Here is a 22785-nt window from a genome sequence, read left to right as displayed (position 1 = left end):
GATGGTCACAGGAGAGGTTTAAAATGTCGAATGTCATGCGTGAGACTTGAGCGTGGCTCGTGACCAGACTGTGTGTTGCAAGCAGAGGAAAGAAACTGCAGATGGAAAAACGAGAAGTGCCGATAAAATAACTAACTTTGGACTGTGATCTCCACTGGGCCGATGCTGTGGAGCTCCGTCATGCCTTTGACTTCTGAGAAATAAACTTTAGTGCCATTTGCAAACTTGTGTTTTTCGTCTGTCCAGACCTCTCCAGGATTATTCTAAAATAAAAACCGCATTTACAACCATACATTTACATTCACAAATATACTCATTTACAACACCTTAGAAAAAAGTTAGGAATCATTTAAATTTCAGGTCAGAGACAGGTGTTCAGACCTGGTGTTAACATCCGCCTTGAGTGACGTGGTCAGTACTGAGTACAGGTTTGAACATACCCAAAAGGGTCCTGAGAGCCGATCACTCAGACCACATTCAGAGGTGGCCACATTGTTTTTGCTGTGTGAATACAGACGCTTCCTTGGCCACATATGAAGGCCTACCTACTCACCTGACGTCCTCTGACCAGCTATAGTTTCATAATGGACAAAACATATTTTACAGCTCTGTGTTTCCTGTAAATTAACTTATTTGTAGCCAACGCCACTAAATCAACACAGATCACTACATAATGAATAATACTTTTCTTACATCCTCGTTCATTCAGCCCCTTCCGACACCTTTCTCTCTTGCTCCCTCACTCATGCCGACTCACACACACAAACACACAGTGATATCGGACACATATGTAAACTCAGACTGGGTTGAAAACAACATGATTTGTTCTTCGCAAACAGAAATGACAGACGTGTTTATTTGCATATAGAGTGGAGAAGTGAGATCCAATCACGAGAGGTCACAGAAGACACATTCCGGCTGTGTGAACAGACGTACGTAACACGGTCCACTTGTGATTGGATCTCTCAGGACGGATGTAAATACCAGGTCTGAACAGGGCCTTGAAATATACCTTAATTATCCAAATGAAGGACTTTACCTTGGAGACGCTCTGTATCATTGCGGATTCAAGCATCGCTCCATTCGGGTCCAAGACCTCAAACTCCTCCCCGAAGTCACAGAACAGCTGCCTGCATATTAAACCATGAGGTTTTCACTTCCTTCTCCCCCGTGCATCCAATCAACGTTTGACAGTTTGTCCTGAACACTTACCCACACAGTCCTTTGGTGTCTGCCACGATGAACTTTACTCCACGTGAATGGCAGAGCTCGCCAAAGCGTTTCTGATCATCCAGTGAGGAGTCAGTGAGGACCACCACCTGAAACACAACAGGCTCTCTCCACTCAGTGTGTTGTGGTGGTTGTATGTTACCTGCATGTCTGGCCTTCACTGTGCAGAATGGTGTACCTGCACAGTTTGACCCCAGAAGGCTGTTTTCACATTCATCTGCTGAGGGGGGAATATTTCTCTGTGCTCGCCCTGAGTGGGAGTTTAGTACGAGCAGCAGGAGCAGATGGAATTTTTAACTAGTGTACTGAGCTTTTTTGGGATGAAAAATCATATCGGAAATTGATAACACAAACAAAGGCTCATATTTCTAGGTTTCCAACATGATGCACCATTTCGTCAAGTACCTGAAACTGTAGAAGCAGCTCCTCATCCAGTGGTGCAGTGTGGGCTGACACGTGCACATAGGGGTTTAGGGCTGAAAGCTGTTTTAGGGAGCACGTGGCTCGGTTCTGACCCAGATTGGACTCCTTCAGGAAGAACTGGTGGGAAACGAAATCATTGACATGGTATAAATCTTCCACCTTTAATCTTGTCAACAGCTGTTTCCCAGAATGAAGCATCAAACTCCCAATTACAAGTTGTGTTATGGATTACTTTTTACAAAATTAAATTGATTTACAAATACCACTATACTCCATGCATATCCGTCTGCTTTTTCACATGTACAACTAGGTTATCAGTATTCATGATGGGCAATATGGTACATTTATACAACTATTTCATTACTTATGTGGCATCTGAAGTAAGACTGAAAAAAAAGTCAAACATTGAGGTAGTATTATTAAGCAATAAAGTGACATTATTGTTGTCATAAAATCATCCTGAATCCGACAGCTTTTTAAACAGACAAGCAAATACTATAAAACATTTGGAAAAATAAAATCCTCTCATTGATGACATCATCATGACATGACACCCCACGTATTTTTTTCATTACAACAACCAGTCTGACAGTTTAAATATGATATGACTGTTCCTGGTCTCTCTCTCCCTCCCTATCTCGCTCCTCCCCTCTCTCTCTCCTCTCTCCTCTCTTTCCATCCACCATTCCCCTCCCCCCCATTTCTCTCCTCTCACCCCAACCGGTCAAGGTAGATTGTTGAAGAAACTGATGGGTTCCTCCAGTATAATAAGGTCTTGACATTACTGGTCTCTGTTAAGTGCCTTGCGTTCATATATGTTGTGAATTAACAGATCCCAGAGTCAGTACCTGGGAGGACAAGTCTGTCCACTCGGTGTCTCCCTCGTCCTGGACAGTGACAGACTTCACTCCGGACAGAATCACGTTCTTGGCCACTTCCACTCCCAGTCCCCTCATGCCTGCTATGAGGACGTTGGCTTTGGCCATCCGCTGCATGGCGTCATGACCCAGGACATACCTGTGCAGGTGACAGAAACAGTGCATGTGTGTGGGCCAAGCAGTTAAACACAAGTATTAGTCTGTGGTACTTACAGCTGCCTGGAGTAGAACCCTTCATCGATTTTCCCGACCCCTGACATGTTGTTGTACTTGAAGTCGCGAGGCTCCAATATGAACTGTGCAGTCTGAAGTGAGAGGCAATCTGAAGGCTACCAACACTGACCAAGTGAAACCGAACACAACAGGAACAGATACATACCGGTCGATTTCAATGAAACAAGCTTTCACTTTCGTTTCTCACGATTCTTTGAAAAGGTTTGTCTCTGCGCCAAAAAGCAGTTTCTGAATCGGCCACTAGAGGGAGACTCGGGATCGTGCAGGCACCAAGTTGTGACCTCAGCCCTGTGTTTAAAATGTGCCGGTTAGAAATTTGAACTGGAAGATTTTTAATCTTAGAAGTATTGATTTGCTCAATGGGCAAAATCTAAATTTCACAGCACTGTGAATATAAACATGAATCTGCCACTGCACAGCGTATATTCTGCTTATTGTTACTTTAATTGGATGTTGCAGTGTGAAATTCCTCTGTGCAGTTTGACAGAAGAAGGTTTTTCTCACATTAATCTGCTGGAAGGCTATAGTTTCTCAGTACTTACCTTAAATCTGAGTTTAAGACAAATGTATGATCAAGTATCACACATCATCTGTCCAGTGGTTTTTGTGTTATCTTACAAACAAGCATACCAACAAACAAACAAACAAACAAACAAACAAACAAACAAGGATGAAGACATAACCTCCTTGGTGGAGGTATGAATATTTGAATATCTCACAAAGCATGTCTGGAAGGGATCCTTAACATTTCCATGGTGACACTATAACAAAGATACACCTTGGTATTGCTTCATGTGTAAGTCATCATTAAACTCAGGCCGACGCGTGCCTGATGCTTTTTAGTGACCAGAAATGATTCATCATTAGACATCAAGTAGAGGCAGTGAGATCTGTGGTGCGCGGAAGAGGAAGAGACCAATTTAGAGGCTAAACAGGAACCTGCAATCAGGATTATGTTATCATTGTAATCTCACTATCTGTTCTGATCAGGTATCCTGTCAGCCACTCGTAACCTCTTCCGGCACAAAATAAGGTGCATTTGGGCCTGAATGATTTTGTTCTACAAAAATAATTCCTTGCACGACATCATGCTCAATCCCGTACAACTCAATATAAAACAGAAATATTTTAAACTCACTGTATATGCACGCTTCAACACTTGTTACTGCATCTCCGTCATGCAATACAGTTACACAATGTTTTAAATAATAACTAACACTGTTCTAGCCAATCATTGATTGAGATTGAGTGACTTAAATATAGAAGATAATCATTTACCCATATGAGAAATGAGTTATGCTGTGGGTATAATCATTATGGCAATAATTATAATCGATAAATCAATAACTATGAAGTATAACTAATCATTATTGAAGCAGTCTATATCCAAACCTGTAACAAACCAATTTATGGCAGTGTATTTCAAAATCTGCTGTGGGAATTTAATCCTTTCTTTGGAGATTCTCAGAGTGTCATGGACCAAACCAGCTGCAGTGAAGTGATGCGTGTTATTTGTTCCCTACCTCATGAGTCAGGTATGTGATTTACACAGGGACAGACAGAAACACTGGATGTCATGTCCTCCACACACTTTGTTTGTTCAGTCATTCGGGCCTCTATCCATCACGTCCTTATCCAGCTCCAATCAAAACAACTTTCTCATGCAGTTTCAGGTCTTCTGCAGAACTTGTCCTACACGCTCTCTGTAACAGTAAGACCAATGGGACCGGGTCCTCATGGTTGGAGAAGGTCTTGTGACCCAACAGTTTGTGATCACTTCACTTTGGATTCATGGTGTTTATCTTCTGGATGCATTATGCTTCATTTCGTCAGTGATGATTGTATGGGGGATAAAAAGGCTAATTTATTGTAAGGTTCAGTTTGTCAGTATGCAGCAGGGTTCGACTTAAAAATGTTATTAGTGGTTTTCTTTATTATATTTAAAGGACACATAGCAGATGTCGTTCTGCTGGCAGAGTGGACACATTCCTCTCATAGCTTCCTTGTTGAAGTTGTCTATATTTGAAGACTAACTTCAGTTCTCATGTGAATGCAATGCAGCCCTGGCAGAAATCCCACAGGCGCAGGAAGAAGGACGGAAGGAACAGATTGTGTGTTTTTTTAAGGTTTTTCCACAGACTCTGACACTGTGATGTCGGATGTGGAAGATAAAACACGATCCGACTCTTGGGGAGGAAACTATCAGAATACTTTAGAGCTTGTCAGGTTTCGCAACTCTCTCACACTTCCTTGTTGCGGGCGCGGTTTGGGTTCGTCTGCACCCGAAATCACAATCAAGCCAGTGAGAATGACCACAGAGCTTCCGGTTTTTACCTTTCAAAAATAAACCTCTAAACACTTTCTACTTTCTAAAGCTTTTGCTTGTATTTCATTTCATTGCTCTTTTGCTGTATTCATTATTTCAAATTCTCTCTCTTTTCTGTTGTGTTCATGTTCTGCTCTAATCGATCCTACTTTTTGCTGAGAGCGTCAAAAACCAATCGAAGCTCTGGTTGTCTGGTCTGCGTTCCCACCACGTGCCCTGATGTGCTTTAATTTTGAAGCAGGTCGTAACATCCTGTCTCCATTCACGCAGCAGAAGTTGTGAGTGCTGACTTGTGGTTCAGGGCCAGTGTAAACTCTGGGCCAGTGACTCTCCAGCTCTGTCAGGTGAGTACACAGAGGTGGGCCAGAGAGAGAGAGACAGAGAGAGGTCCCAGGACAGCAGGAGGTTTGGTCTTGAGAAGAATTCACACTTTGGGACTGTTGGAGCCATTTTAAACGACACTCTGACACCTTCACAAAGAGGTAAGGTTTATTTATTTCCATGTTTTTGGAGTGTGTGTGTGTGCGTGCGTGCGTGCGTGTGCGCGCGTGTGTGTGTGTGTGTGTGGTGGGGGTGGTTCAGTCCACGTTAACGAATGACTCAAACTTCAGAAAAATCTGAATTCATCATCAGCCCACTTTTACTTTAGTTAACACGAGATTTGATTTGAACTATAACTTTAAGTTTAATGTTCTCCCTTCATAGAGCAGCTACATATGATAGATACATAGATACCCACTGAATTATTTGCAATAGTGCTACCCATTGATTTTGCTATCTTTGTTGTTATTATTTATTATTATTATTATTTGCATTGCTAGGCTTAGTTGTATTTTTCGGTGTTTATTTGCTGTATGGCTCTAGGGTCCTGAACATTTCCATAATTGCTTCACAAGTTGCAGCATGTCATGTCTTGCCCACAGTAGACTTTTCTGACTGACACGGCACCAACTTATTTTTCCACTGTCTCTATTGCCTTTATAGTTTCACAGCTGTGCCCCATGTGTGCGGATCAAGTCTCATATATCTTAAGATTGTAGATGCTTCCTAAAACAGCATTCTCTTCCTCTTTTCCCCACTTCCTTACGCCGTATCCCTGTTTAAACAAGCAAAAATATTTACAGTGTTCACATCCACAGACTCTGCCAAACGTGAGAATCAAATGTTGCTGCTCCGCCTGAGAAATCTCAACATTCCTGGTCTTGTCTCCCCTCACAGAGCTCCTGACCCAGAATGTTCTCTTGGAGTAAAGTGTCTCACAGGTAGCGGTCGATCACAGTGGACTGCGACGTGGAGATGGTCACTTGGGCCGCCTTGCTGACAGTATGCATATGGATAATACAAACACAGATGGCCTCGGGACAGCACACATGTCCTACCACCCCACGCAGGCTGGTTGATTTTACTGTAAAGTACTCCCTCCCCCACTTCCAAACTGACAAACCTATACAGAACATAGTAGTGCACTGGGATAAGCATCAGCCGGATGTGTACGTTGGATCCCGGAATGTCATAGAGGCAGTGAACTATACTATGGAGAAATTATGGGAGGTGAGAACTGGACCTGTTGGTAGCCCACAGTGTGACACCTGTCGTGTCTGTGACATCGCAACAGACCCCGGGGATCCAGTGGATACAGACAATGAGGTTCTGCTTCTGGATCCTGCTGAATATTTTTTGCCATACTTGTACATTTGTGGGAGCACTCAGCATGGCATCTGTCACTTCATTGACATTGTTGACATTGTTGCCTCAAAGCCGGAGCCTAAGTGTTTATTCAAAAAAGAGGAAAACTCTCCATCTTATTGTCCTGACTGTCTGGCAAGTCCAATTGGCACCAGAGTCACCATCGTGTCAGAGTCTTCCACATGTCTTTTCTTTGTCGCAGCTTCTGTGGACAGCAAAGTGGCACAGCGGTATCCCAGGAGGTCGATATCAGTGGTGAGGCCACTCTCGACTGAGGATGGCTTTCATATGGTCATGAATGGTCTGACAGTGCTCCCCAGTCTACAGGACTCTTACAGGATTAATTACATCTACAGCTTTTCTACCAAGGACTACGTCTACTTTCTGTCCCTGCAGAGAGAAAATCCTTTCAAGAGCGATTCGCGGTTTCAGACTCGACTGGGGCGAATCCCAATATTAATACCTGAGGTGTGGATGTACAGAGAGGTGGTCCTGGAGTGCCGCTACTTACCCAAGCGCAGGAGGAGACGGAGAGGGGCTTTCAAGGACATAGTGTACAATGGGCTTCAGGCGGCCCACTTTGGGCGAGTGGGAAAGGACTTGGCCGGGGAGATGAACGTGGGCAAGGCAGAGGATGTTCTGTACGGGGTGTTCGCAGAGGTGAATGAGCACGGAGAGCCGCAAAAAAACTCAGCCCTGTGTGCTTTTCCTATTACCCAAGTGAACCATGCGATTGAGCGGGGCGTGGAGGCCTGCTGCAAGTCAGGCTCAGAGCAGCTGTCCAGAGGCCTCTGCCACTTCCAGCCGTGCGAGAGCTGCCCACATGAGGTGAGTGTCTCTTTTGTGTGTGTGTGTGTGTGTGTGTGTGTGTGTGTGTGTGTGTGTGTGTGTGTGTGTGTGTGTGTGTGTGTGTGTGTGTGTGTGTGTGTGTGTGTGTGTGTGTGTGTGTGTGTGTGTGTGTGTGTGTGTGCTGTCATCAGAGCAGAGCCACAGTGCAAAGGTCCAACTACGTCCAGACAGGAAGTGACAGGCACACACTGTGTAAATACAGTCACCTGCGATTGTAACTATAGTTTATGATTAAGCTCAAGGTTTAATATTGTCTTGGGCAACAAGAGATAGTACGTTATACATGACACTGAAGTCGGTGCATAGTATAAATCTATAAATCCTGACTTCTGCTGGAATATTGTGTGTAACTCTGATGAATGGATGTGTGTTTGTGTATGTGTGACCAGGTATTACTGAGACCTAAACCTGTTCACGCAGTCATTTTAGGAGGACTTGTCTTCCTTATGGGGACAAAAATAAAGTTCCCATATATAAATCATTAAAGGTTAAGGTGAAGATAAGTTTTAAGGTCAGGTTAAGTTAATTGCTTGTAGAAAATATGATAAGATGGTGAATATCCTTTGGTACATTTGAAGGTCTTCTGCACAACTTAAGTTACCTACTACCAGTAGATGTTAGCAGGTGTTAGCGGCTGCAGGCGGATGTTCAATGTGGTTCAACGGACATCATTACCTCTATGCCTTTTTAAACTGATTCCTATCCAATTTTAGAACATAGGACAAGATGGAGAATATCCCTTGTATGTTCTGACGCACAAATTAATGCCTACCACCAGTAGATTAGATTTGGGCTTAGGTTAAGGTTATGGTTGGGGTTAAAATTAGACAAGCAGTTAATTGGGTAATCATGGTTAAGTTTCGAGTAAGTCTCAAGGAAATCTAAGTCAATGTAATCTGAAGTCATCGAGTCACAACTTTGTGTCGGTGTGTGTGTGTGTGTGTCTGAATGAGAGAGGCACAGAGAGAAAGGCGGCCTGTTCAGAAAACTGGGAGAGGTGGATGAGTCAGATGTGTGACCTACACATTGCCACGCCATTTCTCTGCTCTGTTAAGTTTCACAATGAAAGGGTGGTAACTGCTTCCAACTCACTATTATCATAACCCTAACCCTAGATTTGATAAGATTTGCATTTCAAGATGAAAGACTCAGTGAAGATTAAATCTTGCACTTGCTGTTTAGTTTTTTTTTCAAATTTGATCCCGGTCACAGGTTGTAACTAATATACTACCAGTGAAGAAAGCTAAAAGGAAAGTAAAGGAACCACAAAAGATTAGGTCCTCAAACCTTCTCTGGCTCGTAACTAAAGATGTGGTAAGATGTTTCCGTACAGGGAGTTCAGACTGTCCTTTGAGCTTTGACAGCCATGTGTGCACCTACAGGAATGTGTGCCAACAAAAACAAGTTATAAATCCAACTGATAAAAAGAAGGAATTTCACGGGGAGGGACATGTGTTGTACTGTGCCTGGCTTTTACGCATGTAATTTGATGAGCAAATAGGAAAAAAACATTGAAGAAGTCACTGAGGAAACAATCTCGAATAAACTCTTATTCAATTTTCTTTTTATAGAAATGGATGTGTGGGATAAAAAAAAAAACTTGGATTCCACATATATTCAAGAGCAAAACACTGAATGGAAATTTAAAATAGTGTGAAGCAAACATGGGCAAGTCAGCTAAATTGCTTTAGAATGGAAGTATGTACTGCTGGTTTATCCCAGCTCTACTTTTATTTATTTATGTTTTATTCTGCGTTTGTTTCTCTGTCTGTTATTTAGCAGGATTACACAAAAACTACTGGAGGGACGCCATTAAATTTCGACTTTAATGGGGGGGCGATCAAGATGATTTGGCTTCACTTTTGGGGGAGATGTCATGTCATCTTTATATACAGTCTGTAATATTTATGTAAAGAATCAGGCATGTTCGGGGGACTGATATTTATGAGTGTGTGCCATTTGGTGCAGATTCAAATAAAAATCTGGATCTAGTGAATTGGGATGTGACACCAAAAGGGGACTGTTGGGCCGTGGTGTTAGTGTGCACACTACCAAGGGCAATCCTAGTTCGTTTGTTTCTCAGTCTGGCTGTCTGGTAGTTAGCACCATTATGCAAAAACTTCTGGAAGCATTAACGTAAATCGTCGTGGAAGGATGCGGTTTGTGTCAGAGAAGAACCAATTAAATTTTGGTGCAGGGCGGATCCCAAATTACTTTTTCTCTTTCTTTAATATTGCAAGATAGGGTGTTTTCAACATTTTCTCCGATTGCTCACAGAATCTCAGAGGGTTGATGAGTGTCTGCAACTCTGTGCGTATCCAAATAAAAAAACTGGGTCTTGTGGATTTAAACAAGGTTTCATACAGGGTGTAGTTTTCTTTCCAGCTGCTGTACGGTATCCAATAGGTCTAGAATCCTGTAACGACCACCAGTGTGTAGCTGAGAAACGGAATGTGGCTGTTTTAATTTAAGAGCACTCTTTGGCCTTGGTGGAGGTTTGTGCTCTACTGAGTGACGTTCTTGTTTCTTTTTTAAACAATTCCTTTTTATGAACCGGTGTGACACCTGCTCTATCAACTCTCCACACACTTCCGTCATCTACTGTTTAATGTGTCTGTAGCGGGAAATCTGCATTGAGAAACTGGCACCAAGTCAACATACGGAACTGGAGTCACTGCTGTTTTATGACCTTGTGTCTCTCACAGCTCGTTCTAATGAGAGGAGGTGAGGCGGGACCACTTCCTCTCTGCTCCCCCCCCTTCCAGTCACTCCCCAGGCTATGCATTTAAATATGCTGTATCTGCTTAGAAGGAGACCAGAGCTGACGGAGGCAGATACAAGCAGGAGAATGTTGACATTGGAATCCAAATTACTTGAATTCCTGTTGCTGACTGAGTGCTAACACGTTTTATCCACTTGTCCAGAGCTCCCAAGCAAACGAAACGTGCAGCGCCATGCCCACTCTGGTGTCAAGTCCACACTACCGAGTAGACCTCTTCAACGGTCAGATGAAAGATGTCCTGTTCACTGCCGTCCTTGTCACCACGATCAGTAATCACACGCTGGCCAATTTGGGTACCTCAGATGGCAGGATCCTGCAGGTGACAATAAAACAGTGCTGTCATTATTTTATATCATTTCTCTTGCAAGCAAACCTTTTGAAATCCAAAGTTAAAATCGAATAATTTCTACATTTTTACTCCCCAGGTGATTCTCAACACATACAGGCCTATTGTTTATGCCAACTTTTCTCTGGGAGAGTCTGCAGTGTCCAGGACAGCATCTTTGTACCAAAACGATTCGCTTCTCTTTCTCGTTGGAAATAAGGTAAGTTTTATGAATTGCAGGTGCTGCCCTCTACCTCCGCCAAGTATGCCATGTTTTCACCCTGTGCGTTTGTTTGGTGGTTGGCTGGTTGGTTTGATTGTCAGTTGGATTGCGAATAACGGGTTGTTTTTCGTAGTTTGGATCTTTTGCTCCGATCGAAAATGGGAAATGAAAAAATGGTTCGCGGGCCGAACTTGATTTTGATATTTCAGTTGTATGATTTGTTTGACCCCAGTGATCAGTGATGGTGCTGTGGAGCCGCGTAAATCAAGGTCCCTGAGTCCCATCTTTATATACAGTCTGTGATATTGATATAAAATAATCTGGCATGTTTAGTCAGCTGCCTTACCTCAGCCTCGTCTTCCTCTCTCCTTCATCAAGATGTTCCGGGTGCCCTCTGCAGGACCCGGGTGCGCTCACTTTATGACATGCTCCGAGTGCCTGACGGCTCCGCGCTTCATGAACTGTGGCTGGTGTTCAGGAATATGCTCGAAGCAGCATGAGTGTGAATCGCAGTGGAACACTTGTGCGCCCATCATAACAGAGGTAACTGTAACGGATTAAAGCTAATGCATGAACTTTAAACACCATGCTTCATAGTGTGACACTGTTCTAATCTGGATGGTAACCCTTCGTCCAGTTTTTCCCTAAAATGGCACCTGTTGGTGGTGAGACAGAAGTGACCTTGTGTGGTTGGGAGTTTCAGTCCCCTCAGAAACGGGCCAGCGTCAGCAACAAAACCCACATCATCACAGTGGGCTCTGGAAACACGTGTACTATCCTGCCTGAAAGGAGCAGCAGTGTAGTGTGAGTAACACAAATATCACTCAATGCCACACAGTTTATCTTCTCAGTATTACAATAGAAGTTCTGCAGACTATTTGATACAGGGCAACAAGTTAACTACTAAGTGGTCTTGACTATTCATCAGCTTTCCCTTTATTCAAGCGCTGACGCAAAAACTAAGCCGTCACAGTTTTTCTGGTTTAGATAACAACTGCTGCCATTTAGTCGACCTCTTGGCAAAACAATCACACAAAAGGCACTTTGTATCGTCCTGAAATTAGAGCATCGTCCTTTTCAAACACACGATAACTTAAGTAATATATTTTACAATATTTCAGCAGCTAACGAACACTGTAGTTTATAGACACCTGAAGAGAAAAACACTTTAAATAAAAAATATTTGATGTAACTTGAGATAGAGAAGTTTCTCAAACCATTTCATCAGGAGCATTAAATCCTTGAAGATACATGCTGGATGCGATCAGAGAATTTTGCTTCATATATAGATTTAGGAGAGGAGGAAAAACAGCATATGTGTTTAAAAAGTGGCTTTAAAATCAAAGTACAGCAGAGTACAGTTCTGACTTTTCTCTATAATACAAGTATTCAAAAACATAATTGTTCCAAGTCTCAGAGGAAAATCACTGATGTGCACTAAAGATTATTTGCATTTCAACATTGTAAATGTTGTTTGGTAACTGGGTACATTTGCTGCTATTCATTTCTGTCTGACAAGCTCCTTTCCTCAACACCATTTTTATTTCTCATGTCCTGAACACAGGCTAGTCTGCAGGATTCAGGAAAATACACCAAACCAGAACCTAAGCATCACTCTGGAAGTGCACGAGGGGGAAGTGAAGGGCCGATACTCAATCGAAGGCACAGCTCAGATGCCTGGTTTCTCTTTTGTGGTGAGAGTTTTTTTTTTTTAAGAGACAGTGTATCACATCATCTGTAAAACTACCTTTTGGATGTGATTGCAGTGTTAGATTGTAATAGGAATGTATTTCACCTCTGTCTCTTAAGGAACCAAGCATAACAGAAATCAGACCTGACTATGGGCCAGTGTTTGGAGGAACAGTGGTGACACTGACGGGCAGATATCTTAACTCAGGGACGCAGAGAGACGTCTTCTTGGATAACAACAAGTGTCTCATTCAGAGGTGAGCAACGCAGATGGTTTTACCTCGATGCTGACGTACGGTTAGTGGCGGATTTTAGAGTGAACCAGTGAGCACAAACCCAGGAGACACGGAGGAAAGATTAAACAGTTTATTTATAGAACTAATAGCTGAGATGACAGGAGGGATGCGAGCTGACTGGAGAGCGCAGGAGTAAGGGTGAGTAGTAGTGTTTGAATCCAGAAATAATGGCGCATTACAAAAAAGCAAGGAGAAAATACGAGGATCCGAAAAGTCACCGAATGCACAGAGGATACGGCCGAGTATCTGTACCGGTAGCTGATGACAAAAATTTGGCGTTGAGCGAGCGGCGAGCCGGTGTCTTTATACTGCAGCGGATGAATGATGAATGGCCCGTGTGTGGGCCGGGAGGAGCAGCCCAGCAGATCAGAGACAGCTGAATGGACTTGAGATCCAGACACAGGAAACACCACCATGCCTACAAACACATACACACACAGACACTCTCCCAAGCACTCATTCACAAAGACAGACAGGGGAACACAGACACAAAACAGACTGACTTCAGTGTCTTCAGATGTGCGCTTTAATTTTAGGCTTTAAAGGTTCAGTGTGTAAGATTTAGGTGAAGGGATCTATTGGCAGAAATTGAATGTAAAATAATCCAAGTGTTGTTTTCATCTAAATTGTACAAATTGTTGTTTTCTTCACCTTAGAATAGGCCATTTATATTTAAATACTTTATATTAACATCTGGAGCGGGTCCTCTGTACGGAGGCCGCCATGTTTTTACAGTAGCCCAGACTGGACAAACTAAACACATTTTGAGTTTTTATGACAACTGAAGGCTTCCACCGGGTTCCCTTTCATGTTTGGAAGGGGAGGGTGAGGTGAGGGGTATTCAGCTGCAGCATGCAACCTCACCACTAGATGTCACTAAATTCTAAACACTGAACCTTTGAGTTCCTGTGTTGTGTTTTTGTTCCAGTGCTCCTGAAGGAGACGGGCCGTTGTGTTCAATCGTCTGCCAAACAGCAGCAGCAGCAGGTGTCGGGGAAGTACCCGTCAAAGTTGTTATCGACAAGTTTCAAGTGACGACGACAAAGATGTTCTCCTACAAGAAAAACCCGGTTATAACCTCTGTACGTCCTCACTGCAGTTTCAGAAGGTAGGAGGTTGACCATGCTTTGCTCTACTCGGCTCTTATGAAGAGATTTAGTCTCCAAATTATCATGATAACATAAACCGTGTTTTTACATGAAGAAGTCAGTGATGTTTATTTATTAAACTGCAGAGGCTCCAAGCTGGTGATAGAAGGTCAAAATCTTGACTCTGCTCAGAGAACCGTGGTTCAGTACATTCCAAAAAATCCCAGCATTCAATCTCTTCAGCAAGTAAGTTGACTCTTTGATTCGATTTTTTACAGTCACTTTTATTTTATCTTTGTGGAAGACTTAAGATCATCAACATGAGCTGCAGAACGAATGACCATTCATGCTCTCATATTCCTTCTCAGTATTGCTTTCTGTGATTCAAAATGTTTACACTAGTTGTGATTTCAAACAATGTTTTATTTGCCGACTTCACTCGAGGTCTGCCAGGGCACGGCAAATGCCACGCACATGGAGTGCTGGGCCCCTGCTCTTGAAGAGGAAATGCCAGAGGAGAAGTCTGAAATAGGAGTGATTATTATTCACATGGATGGAAAAAAGAACCTCTGGAAGAGCCGTTTCGACTACCACACGGATGCCAAAGTCATTCCCTTTGAGAACGACGACAGGAAATTACTTCTGAAACCGGGAGAGACAGAAGTTTCGCTGCATGTATGTTCACACACTGGCTCTCTTTTATTCCCTTTGTATTTATCAAGTACCATTTGCCACTTGTCTTATAACATTAAAACTGTTTTTCCACAAATGTAACAGCATAGAAAACTAGACACGGTGAGTACATGCATGAAGATCACAATGACCATAGGCGGTGTGGACTGCAACGTTCAGGTTCTGTTAAATGAGCTGACGTGCAGGATTCCTAAAGGCCTGGTTATTCCCAGGGAGGGGTCACCCGTCAAGGTAAGAGACTAGCAAACTTTAATCCATATCAACTGATAAAAAAAAATCGATGTATTGAACAATGTACTAATTTGTTACTGCAGGTGTTTGTGAATGGGGAAGCATACGATGTTGGCACAGTGGTGTATGACGACAATAACACAGTGATCGCAGGCATCGTGCTGGGCATCATTGGTGCGCTGGTAGTAGGTGCTGGCCTTGCATTAATTGGGATGATCCATGTGAAGAAGAAAAAGAGGGGTGAGACACTGTAATTGTGATTTGAACAGGAGTCATAATGTCCTGTATGCCTATTCTGTACTATGCTCTGTTTTTTTATTCACATGTCCAACTGTGACTTATGCCAGTGACTTTAAATATATTTTTTCACCATTTGTTGTTCAGTGATTTTCATTTATACAATCTGTCCTTCCAGCCCAAATTGAGAATCGCTTATCGACAATGCTTTCACGGAGTCGCGTGGGCAGCAACTCTGATTTCTCACCAACAGGTGACTACAGACGAGGTGTGACATTGGAATCCAACTCACGTTGTTTTTTTAAATATCGGGCCACAAATTGACCTGACAAATGAAGAGTAAACTAAAATGTTACTCAGTAGAGTGCAAATCTCCACTAAGGCTCAGCAGTCCCCTTATAAAACCACATTTGAATTCCCTTTATCCTGAAATTTAATTTAACTCTTACATTTTTGGGGAGCCACACCAAATTTCACACACTCATAAATATCACTCCCAAGATCCATGAATTATTCTCTTAAACAAACTATGAATCTCGCAATGTTAAAGAAAGTGAAAAGAAATTTCAGGATTCCGCACTCAAATTGAATGGGCCCTTCCTTGATTGATACTGCATCCTTCCGCCAAGTTTCATAGAAATCCGTCCATCAGCTTTTGCATAATCCTGCAGACTAACAGACAAACAAACAAACGTAGACAAAAATATTACCACCTTGTCTGAGGTAATAAAGGGTCAAATATTTGTAGATTGTAATTGTCCCTTTCAGTCGCATCCTTGCTTTTATAACATCACATTTGGTGTGTTTTCTCTTTTCAGTCAATCTCTCCCATCAAACATCAGGTTCAGGAGGAAGGGCCTTCGAGGGTTTATTATACAGTGCCAGCCACGATCATCTGTCTGTCCCTTTGGTGCCGCGGGACAACATCTCAATGGTCAGCCTGACCTCTGATCTCCTGGAGGAGGTCAAAGATGTGCTGATCCCCGCTGACATGCTCAGAATCGAGGACAGCCAGATCATTGGCAAAGGTTCGCCTCGTGGCATCTTTCTCTCTCACACATTTGCACAGAGCACTTTCCATAACAGCCTCTTTTTCCTTCCATGCAGGCCACTTTGGCACAGTTTATCATGGATACCTGATAGACAGCAAAAAGCAGGAGACCCACTGTGCAGTAAAATCATTAAACAGTATGTGAATATGTATTTTATAAAGAGAATCATCAATACACGAGCTCTGGGCTGGTGGACTTGTCTGTATAACGGCACCTCTTTTACAAACAGGGATCACAGATTTGGGCGAGGTGGACCAGTTCCTCAGAGAAGGCATCATCATGAAAGGTTTCCACCACCCGAACATACTGTCACTGCTGGGCATCATGCTGCCTAAAGAAGGACTCCCCCTGGTGGTGCTCCCGTACATGAAACATGGGGATGTGCGTCATTTCATCCGTTCTGAGAAAAGGGTAAATTACGCAATGAAACTTTCTGGAACAGGAGGGTCATGACTGGGAATATTTACTCTGTCAACCTGGCTCTTTTTCTTTTTTTTTAACAACTGCACCCTATGAGCTCTGGTTTAATCAGCTCTTCTGACTGTTTCTCTGCTCTCCACAGAACCCGACAGTGAAAGACCTGATTGGATTTGGGCTCCAGGTTGCCAAGGGGATGGAATATTTAGCTCAGAAGAAGTTTGTCCACAGAGACCTGGCTGCACGTAACTGCATGTGAGTGTGAATCACACACGGATTTACTGGCCAATGGCGTGTCAATGAAAAAAGGCTTTGTCATGACTAGAAGAGGCAATTTCACCGGACGTTGCTAAGCTGATGTGTCACCTGAGCTGTACTGTTAAAGGCGTGGGTCATTGAATTGCACCACTGATTTAATACAGTGCTTGATTTACAGCATTAGAACAATTTTGAAATGTTAGCAATCACACTGTTTGCTCCTGGGCTGGATTGCTAAAGTTGGTATTTACACCCAGGTGTTAACCATGGTGTAAAGTCCGGGTTCTAGGCTCAACAATAGTGAAATCCTAAATGTAACAAAGTAGATTACCTTGTCCATATTTTCTAATAGCGACATTAAGGGTATAGTTCTTGCTGGGCGGTATGTTGGTCCAGTGATGAGCAAGTAGGTTCTTGATTTTAATCCTAGTTCAGACTTTCTCTGTGAAGTTTGTGTGTGTGGGGGTTGTCTTTGTGTACTCTGGCTTCCTCCCACAGTCCAAAGAAATACAGATTAGCGTTAGGCTACTTGTACACTCAAAATTTACCTTAGGTGCAACTGTGAGCGTGAATGGTTGTCTCAATACGTCAGCCCTGTGATACGCTGGTAACCTGTCCAGGGTGTGCCCAATGTTTGGCTGAGATTGGTTCCAGCCAATCCAGGAACCACTATGGATAAGTGGTATAGATAATGGATGGATGGATGTTTATTATGCGTGCCAAGGAGGTTAGGTTTCCACTCCTGTCCATTTGTTGGTTGGTTGGTTGGTTGGTAAGCAAGATTACACAAAAACAACTGAATGGATTAACACGAAACTTGGTGGAAGGATCCTGTATGGGTGAGGGAAACACCCATAAATGGACGGATTCCAATTTCTTCGATATTGCGGCGTTCTTCAATATTTTCAGAGAATGGTTTATGGATCTTGATTAAAAAATCTGGCATATTTAGAGAACTGAAGTATGTGAAATTTGTTGCAGCTTGATTGAATATAATTGGAATGTTGGGCCTTGGCAGAGGTACGAGCTCTACTGAGTACCATTCTAGTTTGATTTAAATAAACAAATGATGTTGTAATTTGATATTTTGGGAAATATGTCTCTTTGCTTTCTTTAAAATAATTTGAGAACTGTGCATCTCACCAGTGTATGACAAATCTGTAATGGGTCATCAACACTGATTCTCTAAATCAATGTAAATGTATGTGTAGAACTGCGGATCCTTTCTCACGATGTCTCCTCCCCTCAGGCTGGATGAAACCTTCACAGTGAAGGTGGCAGATTTCGGCATGGCGAGGGACATCTTCGACAAGGAATACTACAGCATTCAAGACCACAAACGGGCCAAGCTGCCAGTGAAGTGGATGGCCATCGAAAGCCTGCAAACGCAGAAGTTCACGATCAAGTCAGATGTGGTGAGTGTACCTAAGCATGCACACAGAAATACGTTTGAATCTGTTATATGTGTATAAGACACTGCTTATCTTTCCCCCAGTGGTCGTATGGCATCTTATTGTGGGAGCTGCTAACCAGAGGTGCTAGCCCGTATCCAGAGGTGGACCCCTATGACATCACAAACTACTTGTTGAAGGGACGACGGCTTCCACAGCCGCAGTATTGCCCTGATAGTCTGTGAGAATCTCAACAGCACACTAGAAACATCACAAAACATGACGACAGGACGCAATTGCTTCAACGTCTTAAAATATATATTTCTTCAAGAGACTTGGCGCTTAAAGGGATAGTTCAGCGAGAAATAAAAATTCACTAATAATCTACTCACCACTATGTCGATGGAGGGGTGGGTAAAGTGTTTGACTTCACAAAACACTTTAGGAGTGTCAGGGGTAAACAGTGTTGCTGCAGAATCCAATACAATTGAAGAAATTTGTGACCAAAGCTTTAGACTTAATAAAACAACAGAAAAAACATAACATCCCTCCATACTGCTCGTGTGGTGTCATCCAAGTGTCCGCAAGCCCCGATATTCAAATTTGACTCGAAACGGAGTCATTAACATCGTGTTTTTAGCCTAAATGTGGCTGCATTCAGGGACCGTCGGAAATGCTATCGTCCGCTAGCTTAGCCACTTCTGGTGGACTTTCAGGCTTAAAACACGGTGGAAATTACCTTGTTTCGTGTCAAATTTGATATCGGGGCCTGTGGACACTTGGATGACACCACACAAGCAGTATGGAGGCATGTTATGTTTTTTCTGTTGTTTTATTACATCTGAAGCTTTGGTCACTAATTTCTTCAATTGTTTTCGTTTCTGCTACAACACTGTTTACCCCTGAGACCACTGAGTGTGAGTAGATAATGAGTGAATCTTCCTTTCTGGGTGAACTATATCTTTAAGTTCTTTGTTGTAATAAGCAGCCATCATTCAGTAGTTTACACACCTGTTTAAATAGTCATGCACTGACTCATTCTCTCATTTATCATTCCACAGGTATTCAATCATGCTGGCATGTTGGGACCCGGAGCCTGAGTGCAGACTGAGCTTCCACCACCTGGTTTCAGAAGTACAGCACATCCTGTCCTGTCTGGAAGGAGAGCACTATATCAGTCTGAAGGTTAACTATGTAAACTTGGACCAGCCGAGGCCTTACCCCTCTATGACTGAATCTGCAGATGAGGCCGAGGCCTCAGACTTTGACACAGACTGTCATGGCACCAGCTAAGTGTCTCAGGAGCACATAAGACTCAACATGATCTGGAATCAAAGTTGGAAAGCATTCAAGAGGAGGGACATTCTGCTTCGTCCCGTAGGTTGTTGAACATGTGCAACCTGAGCTTGCGGAGGGTGTGGCTACTGATTTAAGACAATGTAGGTACGACAAAGTGTGATTTGAGCCGAGATGAACTCACACTGGAAGTCCTCCATCTTTGTTACATTTTAATTGTCACAAAACAAAGACAATGTGCAGATGGAAAGTGTTTTTACTCTGTAGCGAACAGCGGAAGCACAAGTGTGAATGAGACAAAGTGAATGTAACGTGCTTTAGTTCTCAGATTTATAGAAAAGAATCAGGTCGGCTTACTTGAGGATATTTTATAAATGTCTACGAATGCTGACTTGTGCTCAGGGTTCAACATTTTTCTTGCTATATGGGGATATAATATGGATTATATCCCTTCATATAGACTATAGAATGTAAACTATAATGGTACGAGCACCTGTGAAATCGTCATGTTCGATGCAGAACAACTCCATTGCTCTGCACCTACTGAATTATACAGGGATATCAACTGTACCTGTCATTATCACTAGAGGGCAACCAACTCCTCCTTCTGAAGATCAACTCATGTTGCTGCAGCAGTGACGCGCTGCGCTACAGCACACAGCTCAACACAAAGGTGTTACACCAACAACACAACTACAGGCATCTGCTGAGCAAATGGGACAAATCCAGTCCTTCAACAATCAATACTTGTTTCTGCATTTAATCAAAATGATCTCCACGGGAAATCCGACAATCCAAAGCATTTTAGGATGTATGCACTGATTTCTTTCTTTTTTTACTCTCAGACTGACTATGCAATTTGATTTAGCTAAAGATTTGTTTTTCAGATATACTTGAGTCTTGTTATCATGCAATTTTTCCCCCTTCCGTTCGAGATTGTGTCTTTTTACTACATAAATATGGTTTACTGCTCATAGCACAGCAGAAATGTCTACCTGGACTTGTGTTTTCTTACATCATCCTGAATAAATAGGAAAAAAAAACATGCAGGTGCTGCAGATGAGCAAAGTTCCACCTACATAAAATTGTATTCCTACATTTTTTTTAAAATCTGGTGTTCATGTTGTAAAAACTGCAGGTAACTAGAGGAAGAGAGGGCACAGGGGTTCTTCATGAAAGCAGCTCATAAAAGCTGCTGGAAAAATGATGCTGAGTGCGATGACACAGGTCTGTAGCAGCACAGCTCCAGTTCTCTGCCGGGTGGATGATAGGAAAAACACACAGTTAGAGGTCTGAATATGTCAGCACGCACTAAAAACTGCATGTTTCTACCTAATCTGTGTATCTAGCATTTTTTTATAGTCTTTAAATATTTTATGGATCTAAAAAAAATATCATCCGTTGCATTCAGGTTTTAAAAAGGTGACGATGACAAGCACTGGTTGTGTTCAGATGGAGGTCGGGGATTTGAATATGCAAGAGGAGATGAACGTGCAACAGAAAGTGATGGTTATGCTTTGCTCTGCACAATCTTCACATAAGGGATTTATGGACAAACAGAAACCAACACAGGTAAATGGTTACTGGTTAGTTGAAGATCTGGTTTCAACTGATGCATTATTATTTATCGACTGCACATGATGAAGAGGAGGAAGGGTTAGACGATGAATATGCATAATGAGGTTTACGTGAACTCAGAATGGGGAAAATACACGACATGTTCCCATCAGCCTAAAAACAACAAGTCCTCTTTCTGCTCCCAGATACAATGACATAAGTGTTAAAAACAAGTCAGTCTATGTTTCTGCCCAGTGTCACCTTGGAAAATGCTCTTGCTGTTTATTTGCTATTGCAGCCTCTGGGACAATCTACATCCAAATAAGGTATTAAACTAAAGCACCTAAATGAAAACAGACATTTGATAATTGAATTATAAAATCGATGAATGGATAAACAATTGTTATTCCCAAACAAAATAAATGAAATGAATAAATAAATAAGTTAGCCATTAAGCTCGGAAACTAATAAATAAAAAATAAAAAGAATAGCTTACAAACTTGATTCATACAACATTTAGTGTTCTACAGATTTCACTGCTCATCCAGGAAGAGGTACAAGGCAGTTGTTGGGAGAAAGTGCATCTTCTGGGATTAAATGAAGTTATTTGAAATAAAACTTGGCGTAACACAAAGACAGAGGTATTGAAATCAAAACTTGAATTGCACAAAGAAAGATTCGGCTTTGAGACTTTTTTTTTGTTCTGTTTTGACCATGAATGTTGACTCTTGTTTTCATTTATTTAATTTCTTAGAGTTATTGTTTCTTTTTTCTGTCCTGGATGTGATTTCAACAAGGGGACTTAGCGGGGGCACATTCAAAGGTAGAAACTAGAAACTCAAGCAAAAATGCAAGTTGAGATAACCTGGATGACATCAGCGTTATTTTCTCAGACTTAAGATTAAGCCTCCAGAGCCACAGAACACATTATACAATTGTTTGGTTGGGTAGTACTCCCCATGAAGAACAAATGGACTTTCATCAGTAAAATTTCCTTTTGAAGAAGTTTGTTTCCATAGGGGCAAATTAATATTTGATTACTATCAATGAATCAATGAAACGCCTGGTTCTCCATAAGAATCCTGAGCACCTAGAGAGAGAGAGAGATGGGGGGAGCGAGAGCCCCATCCCAACCCAGTAGCGCAGTGAGGGAAAATAGCTGCACTGAGCTGCAGACCCCTAAAGTGTCTGGTCTAAAATTCCTTTTGTTGTCTTCCAGTGTATATATTTATAAATATTTTACACTTTCATTTCACACTGCCCTGCTTTTGAAGCAGGGCTTGGTTGGAATCTGCGAAACTGCAAATATCATACAGCAGCTGTTGTGTGACCCATGACAAACTGGACGAGGGGAAAAGAAACTAGCCAGTCTTGGTGAATGTGTTCTGCTAAGACACTCAGACAAATGTGGTCCCAACAGATGGGAGAGCACAAAAAATCACTGTCATTGCCAAAGTTTAAAACTAAAGCAACTTAAACAACCCATGTCTTGTTTTCCAGCCAGGAAAAATAGGGATGGATCGCTGCTTTTAAAGTGCCAAACGTGACTGCTGCCAATGTGGCTTATCTTAAGGTTGAGCTGAGTGAGTCACATGTTTATACTGACGTGAGTTAAAACTATATA

General features: G+C 42.3%; 2 protein-coding genes across 3 annotated transcripts in view; one reads left to right on the top strand and one right to left on the bottom strand.

The window, feature by feature from the left end:
• Nucleotides 1-2939, bottom strand: part of uba7 (ubiquitin-like modifier activating enzyme 7) — a 33927-nt gene extending 30988 nt beyond the window's left edge. The window contains exons 1-6 of the mRNA XM_034584952.1: nt 2745-2939; nt 2502-2670; nt 1636-1770; nt 1213-1319; nt 1040-1130; nt 137-263 (exon numbers count right to left, since the gene is read on the bottom strand). Of these exons, the coding sequence (XP_034440843.1) occupies nt 137-263; nt 1040-1130; nt 1213-1319; nt 1636-1770; nt 2502-2670; nt 2745-2791 (676 nt within the window). The 5' untranslated portion in view covers nt 2792-2939. The remainder of the gene's footprint in view (nt 1-136; nt 264-1039; nt 1131-1212; nt 1320-1635; nt 1771-2501; nt 2671-2744) is intronic.
• A 2432-nt stretch (nt 2940-5371) lies between these two features.
• Nucleotides 5372-21499, top strand: LOC117761246 (macrophage-stimulating protein receptor-like). 2 transcript variants are annotated; one of them, XM_034584950.1, is made up of 21 exons: nt 5426-5573; nt 6310-7605; nt 10551-10727; nt 10834-10953; nt 11335-11499; nt 11594-11760; nt 12521-12650; nt 12766-12902; nt 13870-14049; nt 14176-14275; nt 14474-14704; nt 14807-14953; nt 15037-15193; nt 15369-15458; nt 16009-16218; nt 16298-16378; nt 16472-16653; nt 16805-16914; nt 18167-18332; nt 18413-18549; nt 19370-20596. In XM_034584950.1, the coding sequence occupies exons 2-21, from the start codon at nt 6388-6390 to the stop codon at nt 19599-19601; spliced, it is 4137 nt and encodes a 1378-aa protein (XP_034440841.1). In that variant the 5' UTR covers nt 5426-5573; nt 6310-6387; the 3' UTR covers nt 19602-20596. The 2 variants fall into 2 exon arrangements, with proteins under 2 accessions (XP_034440842.1, XP_034440841.1); XM_034584951.1 differs by lacking the exon at nt 15369-15458 and having other exon boundaries at nt 5372-5573; nt 19370-21499.
• Nucleotides 21500-22785: the final 1286 nt, after the last annotated feature.

Source organism: Hippoglossus hippoglossus, chromosome 5, assembly GCF_009819705.1.
Source record: "Hippoglossus hippoglossus isolate fHipHip1 chromosome 5, fHipHip1.pri, whole genome shotgun sequence".
NCBI lineage: Eukaryota > Metazoa > Chordata > Actinopteri > Pleuronectiformes > Pleuronectidae > Hippoglossus > Hippoglossus hippoglossus.
Note: the sequence above shows the minus strand (reverse complement) of the source record. Positions and strands in the feature narration are given on the sequence as shown.

Excerpts from the sequence above, each read along its gene's own strand:
- LOC117761246 (XM_034584950.1), top strand. The coding sequence starts at position 6,388 with ATGGTCACTTGGGCCGCCTTGCTGACAGTATGCATATGGATAATACAA. Across the intron at positions 12,651-12,765 it reads TGCCTGGTTTCTCTTTTGTG|GAACCAAGCATAACAGAAAT; the intron begins GTGAGAGTTTTT and ends CTGTCTCTTAAG. Across the intron at positions 14,276-14,473 it reads GCATTCAATCTCTTCAGCAA|GTCTGCCAGGGCACGGCAAA; the intron begins GTAAGTTGACTC and ends ACTTCACTCGAG.